This window comes from Aythya marila, assembly GCF_965140915.1.
Source record: "Aythya marila genome assembly, chromosome: 14".
Classification (NCBI taxonomy): Eukaryota; Metazoa; Chordata; class Aves; order Anseriformes; family Anatidae; genus Aythya; species Aythya marila.
In genome coordinates this window covers 13,349,958-13,366,206 of record NC_139055.1, presented here as the reverse complement: position 1 = coordinate 13,366,206, position 16,249 = coordinate 13,349,958, and the positions used below count along the sequence as shown (strand labels likewise).

General features: G+C 46.8%; 1 protein-coding gene across 3 annotated transcripts in view; it reads left to right on the top strand.

The window, feature by feature from the left end:
- Positions 1 to 1,759: 1,759 nt before the first annotated feature.
- Positions 1,760 to 16,249, top strand: part of GRIA1 (glutamate ionotropic receptor AMPA type subunit 1) — a gene marked incomplete at both ends in the record, with an annotated part of 120,543 nt that continues 106,053 nt past the window's right edge. For all 3 annotated transcript variants that reach the window (XM_082771452.1, XM_082771450.1, XM_082771451.1), the window contains 2 exons: positions 1,760 to 1,841; positions 3,908 to 4,045. In XM_082771452.1, coding sequence (XP_082627578.1) covers positions 1,760 to 1,841; positions 3,908 to 4,045 — 220 coding nt within the window. The remainder of the gene's footprint in view (positions 1,842 to 3,907; positions 4,046 to 16,249) is intronic.

Genomic DNA, 16,249 nt, shown 5'->3' with positions numbered 1-16,249 from the left:
TTTTGTCATCCTCGGAGTCACAGCGAGATCCGTAAAATCATCTAGGAAGAGGCTAAAGATCCCAAACTTAATTTGCAGAGATAAAATGTTGGTCTTGTACAAAGATCATGGTCCATTCTTGTTTGCCCAGTGCCTGTGCCCATAGCAACGTGAGGAGTTTTCCAGTTGTCACATTTGGCTATGGAGACAGAGCGTGGCTGTGTGTGATGCTGGGGTGCCCAAGACCTCAGTTGCAGTTGGCAGGGAGTGTTGTGAGGGGAACTAGAACTGTGGCAAATTTCTTCTAGAGAAAGCAGAGGGCATGCCAACAACAACAACAAAATGCTACCGTCTGTTTTCAAGACTTCAGAAGAGGCTCGGGGATATTAAGAACAGTTATGTCACACCTGGTCACTGCGGCCAACAGAGAATGTCTCCATGTTAGTGCAGGTTTTGAAAGCTTTGGTCACGTCCCGATTTGGTTATCCTGTTCTGCAGAGTCCTGGTCTGTCCAACCTCCCTTATGCAGGAGCGAGTCCTGGCCTTTGAGCCTATTTCTAACTCTGCCACAAACGTGTTTTCTTTGTTTTTCCTCCTCACCATTTACTTTTTGTTTTCAGTAAGAATACAAATGGCAGAGGGCAAAATCTCTCTGCTCAGACATGGATAATCAGGTTCTGGTACAAGAGGCCCCAGGTTTGGTTTCGGGCTTCATGTTTCAGATGGGAATGAGTGAATTTTCTCTCCTCTCTGAGATGGCCGTGGCTTTGTGTTCACAACACTTTGTCCTGAAACATTTCTAAATCCCAAGTGGTGCCTAAGGGCTGGTTTTTATTGTTGTTACTCCTATTGATTTTTTCCCTTTTGTTTTTGAGCAAAGCTGCTAATGGTCAAATAAGCTCCAACCTCACCAGAACTGCCACAAAATAGCTCTTACTAGGATTCAGACTAGCAAAGCCTCCTAATTTCTGAAGCCTGCCCTACCTGGTGCTGGCAAGCACAGATTCTTCCAGAGCAAGTGCATGGGTGAAATGCCTTGTAGGTTAATGGTGCATCAAGGAAGATGTGTGCTGGGGTGGGTGATTTTTTTTATTATTTTTTTTCCTGCTTCAGGATCTTTGTCTGTCACTCTGAAACCCTTCTTCTAAGGCACATTTGCAGGATCCCTCCCTTTTTATTATCCTAATAAGCCAGGCTGTAGAGACTGATCTGTTCAACTTCTAGCCCCAGGGATGAGAGCCCAGGTTGGGATGCGACGGATGAGAGGCAGAGGAGTTTAAGCCCTTTCTCTAGAGGAGTTTGCCACCTACTGATTCACAGGTTCCTTCTAGCTCTTGCCAAGACAAGTTGAGGGGTGATGCGGGGGGGAGCTGGGAACTTGGGGTAGGCAGGAATTGCCCTTAGAGACCCCAGCCAGGGCCCCCAGGGAATAGCCGGGGTGGGGGGGGATGCGGTGCCCAGCTGTTGAGCTCCAGCTCGGCGAAGGCAAAAGGAGCTCAGTGGAAGTGCACGGCGTGCATGCGTGCGTGTGTGTTGTGTGTGGCGGGGGAGGGATGTGGATGAGGAGCGGGCTCTCTTTCTTTCTCACAGGGCTCAGTTAATCCTGCTGTCAGGCGGTGTTAAGCAGCAGTCTCAGCGCTGGATTCCGAGAGAAGGAGACGCGCAATCCAGAAGGCGCAGCAGAGGGGAGGCGAGAGAGGCAGCTAAAGAGAGCAGAGCGGGGGAAAAATCAAATCTATGCTCGGAACTGGGCTTCTTTTTCGCCAATGCAAAAGGGAATATGCAGCACATTTTTGCCTTCTTCTGCACCAGTTTCCTAGGGGCAGTGTTAGGGGCCAATTTCCCCAACAATATCCAGATAGGTGAGTGCGGAGCTCGGGGCCGCTGGGGAGTGATGCTCCCCGGCAAGCGGTGGGGTGGAGAGGGGGCGGTGGGGGCAAACTGACCCGTTCATTTGCTTGCAAGGGAAAAAATGTGCGTGTGTGTGTGAGAGAGAGAGGGGGTGAACAGAGCGGGCTGGGTTTTCCTCTTGGTATGAGATTTGCAAGAGCAGAGATATATCAATTTTTCTTTGGGGGAGGGGAGGATTGGAAATAAATGCCTGCACACACACCAACACAGAGGGAGAAAAGTGCCTCCGAAATGGAGGAAGCATGAAAAAAAATATCTGTTTCTTGCTTTGTGAAATATCTGGGCTGCCATTGTGCGTTGCTGCATTTGCAAAATCGGTGGTTGCATTATACATTTTTGTGAGGATGCTCTCATCTGTAGGTAACTGGGACGAGAGGTAACAAACAGGCGCACTCTGTTGTTGTTGCTAAAGAATAAGGGCAGAGCTATCGGAGGAGGATTTTGCGTTGAAGTCTCTTTTCATTTCATGCTACTTGCTTCCTCTGTGCACCAGCACTGCCTGTTTGATTCCTTTCTCCCCTCCTGTAACTTCTCAGTGCTCCTCTCCCCCCAGCCCCAGGTTCATTATTACTCTCCCATTGATCTTTATTGATGATGATTTGTAACCCAAATTCCCTTTCCTTGCATGCCGGTTTTCTTTCCCACCTCCTTTCTCTTTACAATGCCAATCAATTGCTAATCCACCAAGTTCAGGCAACTCCTGCCTTAGTATAGCTGCACAATTGGTGCTTTTATTGCTGTTCCTGCTACATCCCCATCTCCCTCCCTTCCTGCCTCCTTTTTACCCTAAATCTGTGCAGCATCCCACATTCTTTCCCTTTCAACAAATGTGTATAAGAGCTTAACTCGGCTACTAGCATCTTATTTCTCTGACACCCACGATTAGGCTGGAGAGGGGGGTGCAAGTGGGGGGGTGGGTGATATTCGTACACAAATAGCCCTTTCCACACACCAAGGAGATGCCCTCTATACTTAAGATGTGCAAAGTGCCATTGCAAGCAGGTTTCTCCCTGCACATTTGGTTCTTCCCCAGGCCATTTGCCCCAGAGGGTGGGTATCGATGTTTTTAGCTCCTGTTTTAATTCAGCCTTGTTTTCAAGTGCTTTGTTTCCCTATCTGTAAAATACAAATAGTGCTTCTACATGCATCTAAATAGCAGGACTAGTGCTATTACATTCAGACTTTCTGGATGCCATGCAGGGATCTGCCGCAAGCAAAGTTCCCTGGGGGGGGGAGCAGCAGGAAACTTTTCCTAGGGCTGGGTTGTCCCAGCACTTTGTTCCAGGTCCATGTGGGGAGAGAGGCTCTAAGCCTGCATCCAGCCTGATCCCAGTTTCTATTCACTTTATGTCGTCCTGCGGTTCTGGGCTCAGCTGCACTTCCACTCAGATCGATCCTTTTCAGCGTTGAGCTTTAGATTTCCTGCTCTCTCTGAGTTTGGCCACTGTCACCTGTTAAATATAGGGTTTTTCCATGCAGCAGACTTCCAGCAGCAGCAGCAGGTGTTTGGCCATGGGCCCTGCTCGCTCCAGCTCTTACAGCCCTGTCCCCGTGTGCCCAGCTTGGCCGGGCTGCTCTGAACCCAATAACCCCTGCTTCCCTCCTGCAGCAAACCTGGGGAGCAAGGTTTAAAATGGGCCTCATTACAAGTGGTGGAGAAGGAATAAAGACTCCTTATTTATAAAAGTAACATTGACAGCGCTTACATTTCTTTTCTTTAAAGTTATGGGGAGGTAAAGAGGTTGAGCCAAACCCCAAGGTTCAGCCCAACCCTGCAGGCTGCTGGGCTCAGAGATGCACCAGAGTTCCTATACGTGCTCCAGACATTACATAATGTAAAGGTTTTCTGCTCCCAGCCTGGCTGCAGCAGGCACGAGCCCCCCTGGTGTGCTGGAGGGTTTTGGACTGCAGAGGCAGCCTCAGGATAGGCGAGCTCTAGCCCAGGAATATTTCAGACCAAAGTGGTGTTAATACAGGTGTGCTCAGACCTTTCTCCTTGTTCTGTTTTTCTCCCCAGGGGGGTTATTTCCTAATCAACAGTCCCAGGAACATGCTGCTTTTAGGTTTGCGCTGTCTCAGCTCACGGAACCCCCTAAGCTCCTTCCCCAGATCGACATTGTGAACATTAGCGACAGCTTTGAAATGACATACACCTGTAAGTAGCGGTGTTTGCGGTGCTTTCTCTTACTTTGGTTTCTTTACTCCTGACTGCTTTTATTTTTTTATCTATTGCTATTATTTTTTTATTATCTAAAATATGGGATATCTTGCTAAAAATGTGTGACTCTCCTTCAGGGTTCATACAAGAAAACCCCAAATACCCAGCCAAGAGATTTCAGAATCATTTTAGTTTGTGCTAAGACGTAGGGGGTGAGGTAGTGCTGCAGTTGTTCAGCATGTTTTGTGTTTTCTCTTTCAGTGCTTCCAAAGCAGTATAAACCCCTCAACAATCCATTTCCTTGTGTTTCTCTAACCCCTGCCCGATTCTTCATACTGGGGTTTCATTCCCATATTTCCTATAGCTGCGATGTACAACAAAGGCACCCCTTTCCACCCACGGGGTGCACAGAAGTGTCTGTTTAGTGTGAACAACTTCTTCTCCAGCCCCAGTTTAGCCATCTGTCCTTGCAATTTAAGAAAGACTGAGCAGAAAACGGCACCGTGGTGCAAGTAGAGTCCAGATTTACAGTAAGGGACATGTCCAACAAGAATGGAGAGGTAAGGGAGTTCTAGTTTCAAGTGCCAGTGAAATTATTGGCTCTAAAAACACCAATTAAAGACTGAATTGGCACAGCAGAGTCAATCCTAGGGCTTAGGTACACCCTGCTAAAGCACAGCACATTGTTATGTGGTGGAGTTGGGAAAAGAAAAAATCTGACTTGCCAGGTAACGCCAAGATTAGCAGCAACAAATAAGACCAGGAGGTAACCAGCGGAAAACAAACACTAACACAGCCCCGCGGTTGCAGCAGGGGCTCTTGCGGCATTTGCTTCCTTCTGAGCAAGCATCACGGTGCTGTGCACGAGGGGCTCACACCACTGGGATGCGATGCACAAAGAACTCCTCAGCTTGACCTGGTGTCAGACACGGCTTTCTTTCTCTGAGCCTGCATGTGCTTGTGTGTGTATGAGGACCTGCAGGAGGAACCCTTCCCTTTGCAGAGCCTGTTGGGTTGTTGTTGGCTCACATCCGTAGTATCCTTTTGATTCACTGAAACATCCTCTCTGCAGTTTAGTCATATGGAGAGTGGGATAGAGGTGGACACAAACTGTTCTCTCTGCTAAGAAATATACAGAAGGGAAAAATGTTTTTCAGCAGAAAGAACCCAGGAATGTATTGGAGGAGAATTAAGAAGGCTCCTTAAAGAAAAATAAAAAGTCCTATTTTTTTTTGCATGTTGGAAAGTTTGCAAGTACAAGACTGCAGAATTTCTTGGCCTGTAAGACATAGGAGAGAGGAGTAATATTTTGGCCATTCTTTCACTGGACTATCTAATGACATATCTAAAGATTTTCTATTCTCCTTAATACCCCTTTATTTTCCAACTACAAGGTTTTCATCAAGCAAGAGCAACTATTTCAGCTCAATCCAATGGCACTTCCTTGGCAGGAAAACTAGACAAATAGAAGAAAAAGGCAGACCTAGTATCTATCAAAGGAAAGCGTCACCCACCTGGGGTAGAGTTGCTGACTGTGGCTGGGGATGAGCTATTTCAGTGCTGATAGCAGGAAGAAAGCAGAAACTGCAAGAATATTGCTAGAATAAATTCTCCATCTGCGCAGAGTTTTCCCTCCCTCTCTACGCCTGCCACTAATGATTTTGTTTACTGCATTAGCAATGATAGCAAGGCCACGATACTAGTTATGCTTAAAAAATCTGTCATTAGTACCACGAGGGTGGGGGTGGTCTCACAAAAGCTGAATGGAAGCAAGACAGCCTCCCAAAGGATGTTATATTTGAGCTCTATGTAGGGCACATTGTCCTAGATCAGACCAGCAAAGCACTCTGCACAGTCCAACTTCACTTGTCCTCATTTTTTTTTTTTTTTAATTAAAAACTTCCTAAGTTCTTCAAGACTATGGAAGGCAGCTTTTGTTTTGTAAGCACAAAAGGAGGTGTTATTCCATGTACCCTTGGGAGGAAGAAAAAAACACCACCACAACAAAAAAGCCCCACAATATGACAGGCTGCTGGGAGATGTGGTTTTGGTACTCACATGCTGAAACTTTTGCCAGGAATTATCTCCTTCCTCACCTTCCAGCAAATTCCCTTCCCTGTTGCCAAGATATCAGCAGAAAGATCTGTTTATTTACAGTGAATAAAAAACCCTGCCCACGCAGAGGTCCTTATCTTCTGAGAAAAGACTGGCCATGCTACCAGTTAAAAGTACCAGTTTTTGTTCCCATGGAGATGGAGAACACAGCATTTCTCTGTCGTTGGAATCACCTGGTTCCCTGATGCTTTTGGTCGAGGGTGTTTGGACTCTGCAAACCTTGTGCTGCCCCTACCAGGAGCAGGACATCCGAGTAAGGCTGGCAGGTCCCAGCCCCGTGGAAAGTCCTGCCTGCAGCTAGATCCAGTCTCGTGTGCTAAATGGAGTCCTTATGGCAAGTGCCTGAAGCAGCATCATTCAAAATACAGGATATGTATTAAGGATTGGTGGTGACTGCAGAAAAAAAGGCTTGCTGAGCAGCTTGCGGGGCAGCGATGAAGTGGCAAGATGAACTGCACCAAAATGACAGCACCCTGTCTAAGGAGATCGTATGCAAAATGTATCTCAGTATCAACTGTGACACCGTCTTACCCCTGCCTGACATATATCTGCTTGCTTGTTAGGATGAGCGAGCTTTGGTGTGACAGTGGGTAAATTTACAGAATGAGATGCACCCATTTGAGCGCAGGTGACAGTGGTAGGGAACCGCTACTGATGTGCTAGTGATGATCGTAAATTGGTTACAGTAATATCCACGAGAGTGATAAATCTGTAAAATATCAGGAGGCTGCTGTTGTCACTGGGGCATCGCTGTGACAGCCCAAAGATAACTTTCAGATTTCTGATGCTTCCAGCTGCAGACTTTTTGTTGTTACACGGTACTTGTGAATACCTCCCTGTGGGGTAATGTTGACCTGAGGTTCCTGTGCCCCCACAGATTATGATTTTAATTGTAATCATTAAGAAAACAAAAATAAGTAGTAGATACTGTGGTAACCTCATATTTCATGTGTGTGGTGGATGTTAGTGTTGTCATATCACTGAGACATGGGCACGTTTCAATAACTGAAATATCTTCCTAAATTCATCCCATCCCACGGACTAGTTGGCAAGGAACAGGCTCTGTGTTTGCAGCTGGGTGCGTGGCACAGCTTACTGGTTTTTGACAAGCAATGAAAATGCACACCTGCTGCTGTGAGTGTTCTTAACCAAAGGGTTAGAAGACTTTATATTTTTGTGTCATTTCACTGAAGGCCAAGGTAATTGTTTAGGAAGAAGGTGAATTTTCAGTCCTTTCTTCAGCAGAAGTATATAGCAGCACCAGGTGACTATAAAAGGTAAAATGATGGGGTGGTGTAGCTGAAAGGTTTGCAAAGCAAAAAGGGTTTTGCAGAGCAAAACCCTTCTGATCAGCTTTAAAGATGTGTTCTCGGATTCTGTCTTCAGCCATTTCTGGAAAAGCACATTATGACCTCAGCACAGGCTCTGGCAAGCTCTGTCTTGCTGGGTTTTGCTGAGTCTGAGTATGCTCGGGGCAGACCTGATATGGCAGGAGATGCTGCAGGTCAGAGCTGAGACAAGAGAAGAAGGGTGCTCTGGGCTAGGTGTGAGGACACAGGAGGGCTGAAGCTTAGGACAGAAATGTAAATTCTTGTCTCTGTGAGGTCTGTGGTGGATACAAGCACCACGTCCTGTTGGCAGCAAAGGGATGAGAGCCTATTTACTGGAGCTAACACCAGGAAGTTTTCCCTTATTCTTCATCTCAGCCTCCATTCATGCACACATAATGCACATCCCCATCCTGTGCATTGTCCAGCTCCCTGGGCAGTGAGAATTGTTTCAGCCCCAGCTCCTTAGCTTGAATTAGTTTGTGGTGCAGAAACTTCTGCTTTCAGCCCCAGCAGGAGTACTGGGGTGAGCCCGGGCAGAGCTGGACAGATGGAGGCTGTTGCTCTCACTGCACGGCTGCAGCAGTGAACTGCTTGGGAGGGCGATGGCTCAGCCAAAGATTTCCCTGGCCATGTCCTGGGGGATGTTCCCCACTGAGTGGTGCTCATGGAAGGTGAATCACCTACTTGGTGAATCCATCCCTGCAGAACTCATAGCACTTTGTAGGGATGACCAGCTACTAAAAATCCCTGTTCTGCACTGAGCCCTGGAGCTTTGCTGGTGCAGCGATCAGCTTTTGTTCGTGCTTACGTGTTGGGCTACTGAGAAGGGATATTCAGGAGCTGCACACACAAAACACAGAGGTCTGTAAAGGAGAGTGGAAGGATTTTTCAGCTGCATGAAAACTTGCAAAGAGGCCAAAAACCTTAGCTTAACAAAATGCCTTAGTTATCCCTCTCCTTCCATGTATGCACAGCTGTAGGTACTGTGGGGTCCTCATGCTGAGCAGAGGCTGTGGGTGCTGCTAATATTTTGAAGTTGAATCCATTCTGCATATTAGGAAATGAATAAGCGGGTTGGAGCCAGTTTGTATTTTAAGAAAGCCTCCAAGCTGCAATTAGAAAGAAATTTGTAGTGATCACTCTTTTTGTGCTTATATTCTTATCAATAGCAGCAAGCTTAGATCCAGATCAGCTATAAACCAAAGTATTTCTTTTTGTTCTTCTTCTTGAGTGCTTATGTATATAGATACTGTATTTCTGGAGATAGCTTTTTATCTCCTAAATTACCTCTCAGAGATGGGAAGGAATAGGCAAACATTTGAATGCTCTCAAATGGGGATCTAAATTTGGCTTAATTAAACAATTATTGCATGTTTAATTTAAAGGAAGCTTCTTTGTTGACAAACATACGTTGGTCGCCATTTCTTGGAAAGGTGTTGCTGTAATTATTTCAGCAGTAATCAATTAAAATGCAATTTTTATAATTAAACTTCCGCAATCTAAATAAGCCCAGCCCTGTAATAGTATGTAATTGTTATGGTGTTGGTAGGCTTGTTTTTATTTTTGCAATAATAAATGTCATGTAAATGCTTTGGGATTTTATCCCTGTAGGTCCTAGGATGCTAGCTATGTCTATTTAATGTGAGTTAAGCCAACAGAAACTTGGATTTAATGATCAGACAAGATCTGATTAATACAAAATAGGTACTACAGGGAAATGTATCTCCTTAGATTTTGTGATGGGAAAAGGTCTGATGCAGGTAGGTGAATCAAAGCATCAATTCACATGAGATCAAACTGACGTTAAGGGTGCTCATTTTTTGGCAGGGGCACGCTGTGGGTTCCTATTAATTGCATGTTTATTTGGTGAGATGCTCCCACCTTACAGGAAGATCCAGCCGTCAGGAGGGTTCTGATGAGCACTGTCTCTGCAGAGGGTGAAATCCAGCTGAGGTGCAGAGAAGGGCTGCTAATGACGAGGGAACGGGTCCTGGGGATGGTCCAAGGTTTCTGCAGTTGGTCTGGGGTGGGCACTGGGTGCTCAGCAGTGGCAGCCACCACCGAGGAAGGTTGCAAGCCATCCCTTTCTTCCTCAGGAAAGAAAAGCATTTAAAACATGAGTGCCAAGCCATTTGCTCAGCTCCGGCTGCCAGGGCAGGGCGAGCTGTCTGTCTGCCTTCACGGATCTGGGCATAGAGAGACTTCGGGGAACATGGGCCAATATCATCTGCGGGGACGCTGATGGTACTCCCCTGTCACTTGGCGCAGGCAGCCTTGCTGAGAGGCTGGCAGGGCATGTCAAGAACAGGTTTTCCCCAGTCTCGTGTGTCTGTTTTTCTCCAAAGGGGATGGGGGCACTTCTTTACATGACTATTCTTATGTTTTTATTTATTTTTATCCTGGTCTGTGGGAGTGGTGCCTGGGGAGAAAAGCTGATGTCACGTAATTAGGAAAAATTAGAAGAGGAATAATGGGAGTTTCACACCTGCAAATCTATCTGCTCATCTGCAGAGGATCCCAAATATTCATTGTTGACACACAAACAAGAGCAAAGAAGTAAAATTTGGGCTCTGCAGCAGTCAGAGAAGGGATTTTGAGAAATGGCAGAGGCCAGACCTGTTCATTGTGTGACAGTCACAGTTTCTACTCACAGCTTATCCTTTCTTCTCTAAAAATAAAGCTTTTTCATGTGATAGGGATGCTACTAAGCTGCAGACACATGGGCTTAATTTTTTGGCATATTAGCAAGGTGAGAGTCAAAATCTTCATGTGGCTGCAAGGAAGGCAGTGTGGGGAAGCACGCTGTTCCCTTCCAAAACTCTAGTGGGAATTTTAGATATATACGTTTACATTTTCCTTAATAGGGTTAGGGCCCCAAAGGCAATAGCTCTCTGCCAGTAGAAATGGAAACCATCCCGGTTACTTTCAGTAGCACGTGGAGCTTTGAGCAAACACAAAATCACACGCTCCTTAAAGATGCAATAAATCAGGGAGACTTTAATATTCTGCTGATCCAAATTCTCCGGGGTGTGGTATTAACACAAGGCTGAAGACAAAGATGCATTTATTTCAACTACACTCCTTTAAAAAGGGATGAGTTTTATTTCTCAGCTTTTAGTTGTGCAGGACTGGAACACAGGAACATTTTTCCCAGTGAAAAGTGCCACCTGGTGCAGCGTGGGGTGTCTTCTGGAGGTTACGAGGACCCCCACGGAAGTCAGGCCTTAGGCATCACACAGAAGAAGGGCTGAATCCAGCCATTAGCAATCCACCACCATCCCTACAAAAAAATGTTTCAAAATAATACCAGATGATTAGCATAACAGCATGCCATCCAGCAGAAACTGTTCCCTGCTCACCTGCTGAACTTGATCGCTCATTAGCTCACACAGTAGCGAGTCCCTAGTTGATTTTCTTTTGCTACCCTTTAGCAGCCAGACCCACTCAATCCTTCTGGGGCATTCTTGAAAAAAAAAAAAAAAAGAAAAAAAAAAAAAAAAGGCGAGGTTGATTTTTTTTATTAATATATGTCAGTTATTTTCCCCATTCTTTGCAAAGCCCACCCTTTCAGCCCTCATCCAGAGTTGTAGTTTAGGAGGAGACTGAGATGCTTATGCATCACAGGACTGATTGATCTCTTGAGAAGGTAGCAGCGAGAGGCAACGAATAGGCGAGTAACAGCTACAAATTGCTGTATCTCGGCTCCTTCAAGAGGGTCTTTTCGTTCTTTGATTTTATTTGTTTTTGACAGGGCGGAGGAGTGCAAAAGGAAACAACTGATGTCTAAGAGTGAGAAGTAACATACAACTGATGGCAGGATTCTTGTGTGTATATAATGTCTGCACCTCCCTATATGCTCTCAGAGTGCTGGCTTTGATTTAATAAGCGAGGTCCTCTAACCGTGCTAATGGAGCTGAAGTGGGAGGGAGATGAAAGATTGAGGCTGGAGGGTCTGAGGAGAGACACGGGAGCTGCTGTAGGTAATCGGGATGCAGTGTGGAGGGATCTCACATGAAAGGGAGGGGTATTTCTCACCTCCCCACCCTCCCAAACACTTTGCTTTGATCTTTGCTAGCGGTAAGCTTCAGTGAACAAATGACATCCCTGACTACAGATTCAGATGTGGTTTTCTCCCACTGGCCTGCACGTGTCCCCTGAGTGCCCAAACATGTTAGCTTTCCTTCCACACAGTGCTGATGCCTCATCCAGCACCATCCGTGAGAAAGAGGACAGTGTTGCTATTCTCTCAGGTGAGCAGCAAGAAAACATGCCAGCAGGCTTGGGAGCTTGGGTGAGAGGAGACCAGCAGAGACCATGCAGGGACAGGGGATGGAGAAACACTGGGTCAGGAGCAGCACTTGGAAAGACCCGGTCCTTTAACAACGCATGTCCTTAATGAACTACTAAAGGAAGTAACAGAAAGCCAAACCACATATGGTCATGGGGGAAAGGGGCTATGAGCAAGTTGCTGTTGCAAGCAAGGACAAGGAGGTGAGCTGCAGCACAGCCCACCCATGCAGCGACACCATTTCCAGTTCACTGTCCCAGAAACACAGTCAGGCACAGCAGCTGTCCCCAGTCTGTCCTGAGCAACGGGAGAGATGAGTACGTTCCACAGATTTAATCAGATTTAATTTAGTCTTTCAGCCTGTCCCAGTTCTGGGGTCTGGTCTGCTCAGGTATTTATGGCTGGGCCAACCAAAACCCACTGTCTGCAGCTCTGAGCTGTGGGGATGGCGATGTGGGAGTCCCCATGTTCCGTCTGGGTGGTGCCAGAGAAGGGAAAGGCAGTGAGGAGACTATCCCAGCTGGAGGCTGGGGTATGGATTAGCCTCAGCTGACAGATTTTAAAAATCATCACTTGTTTGGAAACCTGCGAGAAATATGTGGATGAACTCAAATGAATTTCTAACATTGAGTCATCCGTACCATAATATCTTCCACCGTAACAGCCTTGTGTGCCAGACTCAGCAGAGACCTTGGAGGGAGCAGATCCCAACACCTCCCCTGAACCCGCAGAGCCCCATGCAGTCCCCAGGCTTGCAGGAGGACACAGGTTCACAGCTACCTGAAGGCTGGAAAAACAGCTCTTAATTTGTGTGTTCCCAGAAGTGTCCACATTTAAGTGCTGTCTCTTTATTGGTATGAATACCGGAGGTTTTTAACATCACTCAGAAGACCTATCCAGCTCTGTAATTCATTCTATTTTTTTCATTCTTATTGCAACCTCTAATAGGACCTCCATGAGGAAGCCCAGCTTGTGCTTCAGTGCTGCTGGCCTTTAAAGAAAACCACACATGTAGGCTTGCTGGCAAGTTAATTAGGCGGGAGGTGAGTTCCCTGTGTGGCTCCCAGGCAGGAGGTGAGAAGGCTCCTCCAATTCCACCCCTGCTCCCAGAACAACCATGCACCTTCAGAGATGACCTGAAAGCACTTTCTCCACTTAGTTGTAGCCCTTTCCCCAAAATCCCATGTTACACCTTGTTCTGGAGTAAGTGGGGCTAGTTTGGGGTACGTTCTTTATCCGTCCACGAGGAAGTTCATTTAATCGTTGCTGTTTTAGCAAGGCTTAACAGTCACGCTGAAGTGGCTAAACCAACACACAGCATCTCAGATAGAATCTGACAGTTAAACCATCCCCAAATCCCTCTGCTTGGCAAGCTTTGGCCCAGCAAAGCTTGTTAGAAGCGAACTCCTTGCATATGCTCTCAGTACAAGTGCTGGATGTGCTGTCCCTTAATTTAACTTTTTCCTTCCTCTGCAAAGCGCCAGGGAAAGTAACTGAATTGCATGCTTAAAGGTCAGCTGTGCCATGCCAGTTGTCTGTGGAGTGGCAGGAGAAAGGGAGAAGAACAAAGCCCCGGCTTGACCTCGTGCTGTGTCACCGCTTACACGCCTTAGCACTGTCCTTAAGCAGCAGGTCCTAAGTCCTTAAAGCTTAAAGAGGGGAATTTGCCCCCTCTAACTTTTCTTTCTAAGGATTAGTTGCCCTCATCTAAGCTACTCAACAAGGTTACCTCTGTAATCAGCAGGGAGCCCTCCAGCGAGTGATCCTTTTGAACTGTTTTAGACACCCATCTTAGCATGGGAGGATTGGCCCTCCAGAGGTGCATGCTTATCTCCCTTGTCGATATGGGAAGCCAAGATTACAGATTTGGCTTAGACGGTTTACCCTGAGACCTTGAGAGGCAGGTGAGAGGAATCCTACCCAAAGTGTCTGCAGTTGTATCATGCTAAGTGCTCGATACTCTGCTGAAGGTAATACCTCAGCGGTACCGAACATTTTTCTGCTCTCCCTGCAAGCAGCCTTTAAAGGCCTTGATAAATCAAGCATTACATTGCAAACAAGCAGTTTGCAGTTGTGCTATTCTGATGTTTCGCAAAGTAGTGAAGAAAACATATGTTCCTGACATAGAAACTGCTCTTCTCTGGCTCACCTTCTGTATTTCAGCACAGTACCGCAGCAGCTCCTCAAGGGTAGGGTTCTGCTCTTGTCTGGGATATGCTCTCTTCCCCTTGGCCTCTTCTGTTTCTTGCTTCTTATGGGCTCACTGCAGTAGCGTTTGCAGTGCTGTAATAAAAATACCTGTGTTTGCTTTTGCTGTCTTTATGTTAAGCAGCTCTTTCTCCCTCCTTCTGTCAGTGTGCTCCGAGCTGCTGCTGCCTTTCCCTAGGAGTAGGCTCGGGGGGATCCTGGAGCCGGTATCACCAGGGGAGCAATGCCTTCAGATGCTAACTGTAGCATTTTCAAAATAGCACCCGGGGATTTGACAGAGCCATCTCCACTAGCGCTAATGGGAAGAACACAGTTAAGCCCCATGTAGCGCGTAGGCTAGGCAGGGACAAACAGTATTTTGAGCTTTTTTTGAAAAAAAAAAAAAAACTGTCGCTCCCCCTGCCCCATGTAATTTCTGAAATAGCTTCCATTAGTAACTTTTTGAGCCAAATCGGAACCAAAAATCTGGGTCAAATCACAGCTGAAAATCCCAGGGATACTCTAAATCCCAGGGATGCTCTGAAGCACACCCCACTCTGCTCCTGAATTCTGATAGCCAGCTGAGAGCACAGCCAGACGAGCTGGATGGCAATGTACACTCAGGTTTCCTGTTTCAAGCTTATCTCCAGAAGGAAGGTAAAAATGTGAATCCAAACTAGCAAAATGAGTAGAGCAACATTAAAAACAAATGAAGAATAATATATCTATATTCCCATATCCCCTTTGGGTCCTGGGGCTGTGTGGTTGAAATCTAGAGCAGTGTAGTGGTAACTGGGTGTGGAGGGAATTGAGGTCAAGATAACTAAGGTAGAGCATCAGCCTCTGACGGGACTGTAGGAGCCTTCAGCAGAGGTGAATTTTTCTGAGCACCGTCTGCGTTAACCAGGCTGTGCGGGGGCTGCAGCTGGAGGAATGAAGTCTGTTGCTGTGGGACTACAGGCACTTGTGCTACAGGATGGTTTGTGTCCAGAGCTGCAAGAGCTGCTGCAGATGTGTAGTTTGTAGCAGTGAGATTTGCAGTTTTTCTTAGCTATCCTTGCCTGAAGCCAATGCAGCAAATCGTTCGCTTTCAACAACAGCAAATTTGCATTAAAAAAAGGCTCTATCAAAAGGAAATCACACTTGACAATCTCTCTTTAACCACGGGAGAGCAGCAAGCAGACAGGCGCAGGAGGCTGCCTTCCCATACCTTGCTGTCTGCATCGTCTTTGGTTTTGGCATTGTGCAAATGGGAAGCAGCTGTAAGCCCTTTGGATCACAAATGGATCTGGGAGTCTGCTACTTCTGCTAACAACTCATTTATTATCACGGAGCAGACAGTTTCCTCTGAGCCAGTGCAATCTATCATTTCTTAAAGATGCTGTGTGAGATTGAAAGAATTTGCTTTAAGAGTTGGCACCTGAAGGCCAGTAATGAATCCGTCTTTGGAAGGAAATCTCCTTCCTCGCTGGAATTTCTTTTTCCCAGCTTTAGCTGGAACAGTCCATGGGTACCACTGCCCACGGTAGGCAGGCAGGGAGAAGGATGTGCAGCAGTGCACTCTTTTCTCTGCAAAGTTCAGGAGCATCCCCACTCTGAAATTTTCTAAAGGGAAATGAGGGCTCTTTGCTGCTCTCTGTCCAAAATACTGATGAGGGGACGGACAGGAGGATATTCCAGCCTCCTTGCATGAAACCCACGTATGCAACTCTAGGCACGTTAAGTCTGCAGCACACAATATCCCGCCCACGGTCAGCACCTGCTGCTGCCTGTCCTGGATTTGATGCTGTTTCAACACGGTGCCACTTCCTCTGTCCTCCCTGTACCTCAGCCACATCAGCCGTCTACTGCCCCACTGCCCCCAAAGTGTGGGGCCACGCTGCAGCCCCAAACAAGCCACCTACGTGCAGAGACCTACAGCCAAAAAATGCTCTGCAAAAGGGCACTTCCCCATCGTTTTGCCTGCTGCACCAGCCATCTCCTGTGCAGATATGGAGCACACTGATGTGGGCACTCCAAATCCAAACCTCTTCATCAAGAGCGTCTGCTATAGAGAGCAGTGAGGTGATGAAAGCCCGTGTTAATTATGCTCCTTGCAGCAGCTCTGAGCTCATGCTGGTGTTTTTGGCTGCTGTTATCTCATGGCTGCTTAAAATCCAGGGCTCCCAATGTGCTTCAAGGGAATTCTCTGTCAGAGTCAGAAGAGCTGGCGAGACATGCTGGTGCTTGCAGCAGCCTTGGGCCAGGACAGGGTGCCCCCAGGTGACCGGGCACTGTGAC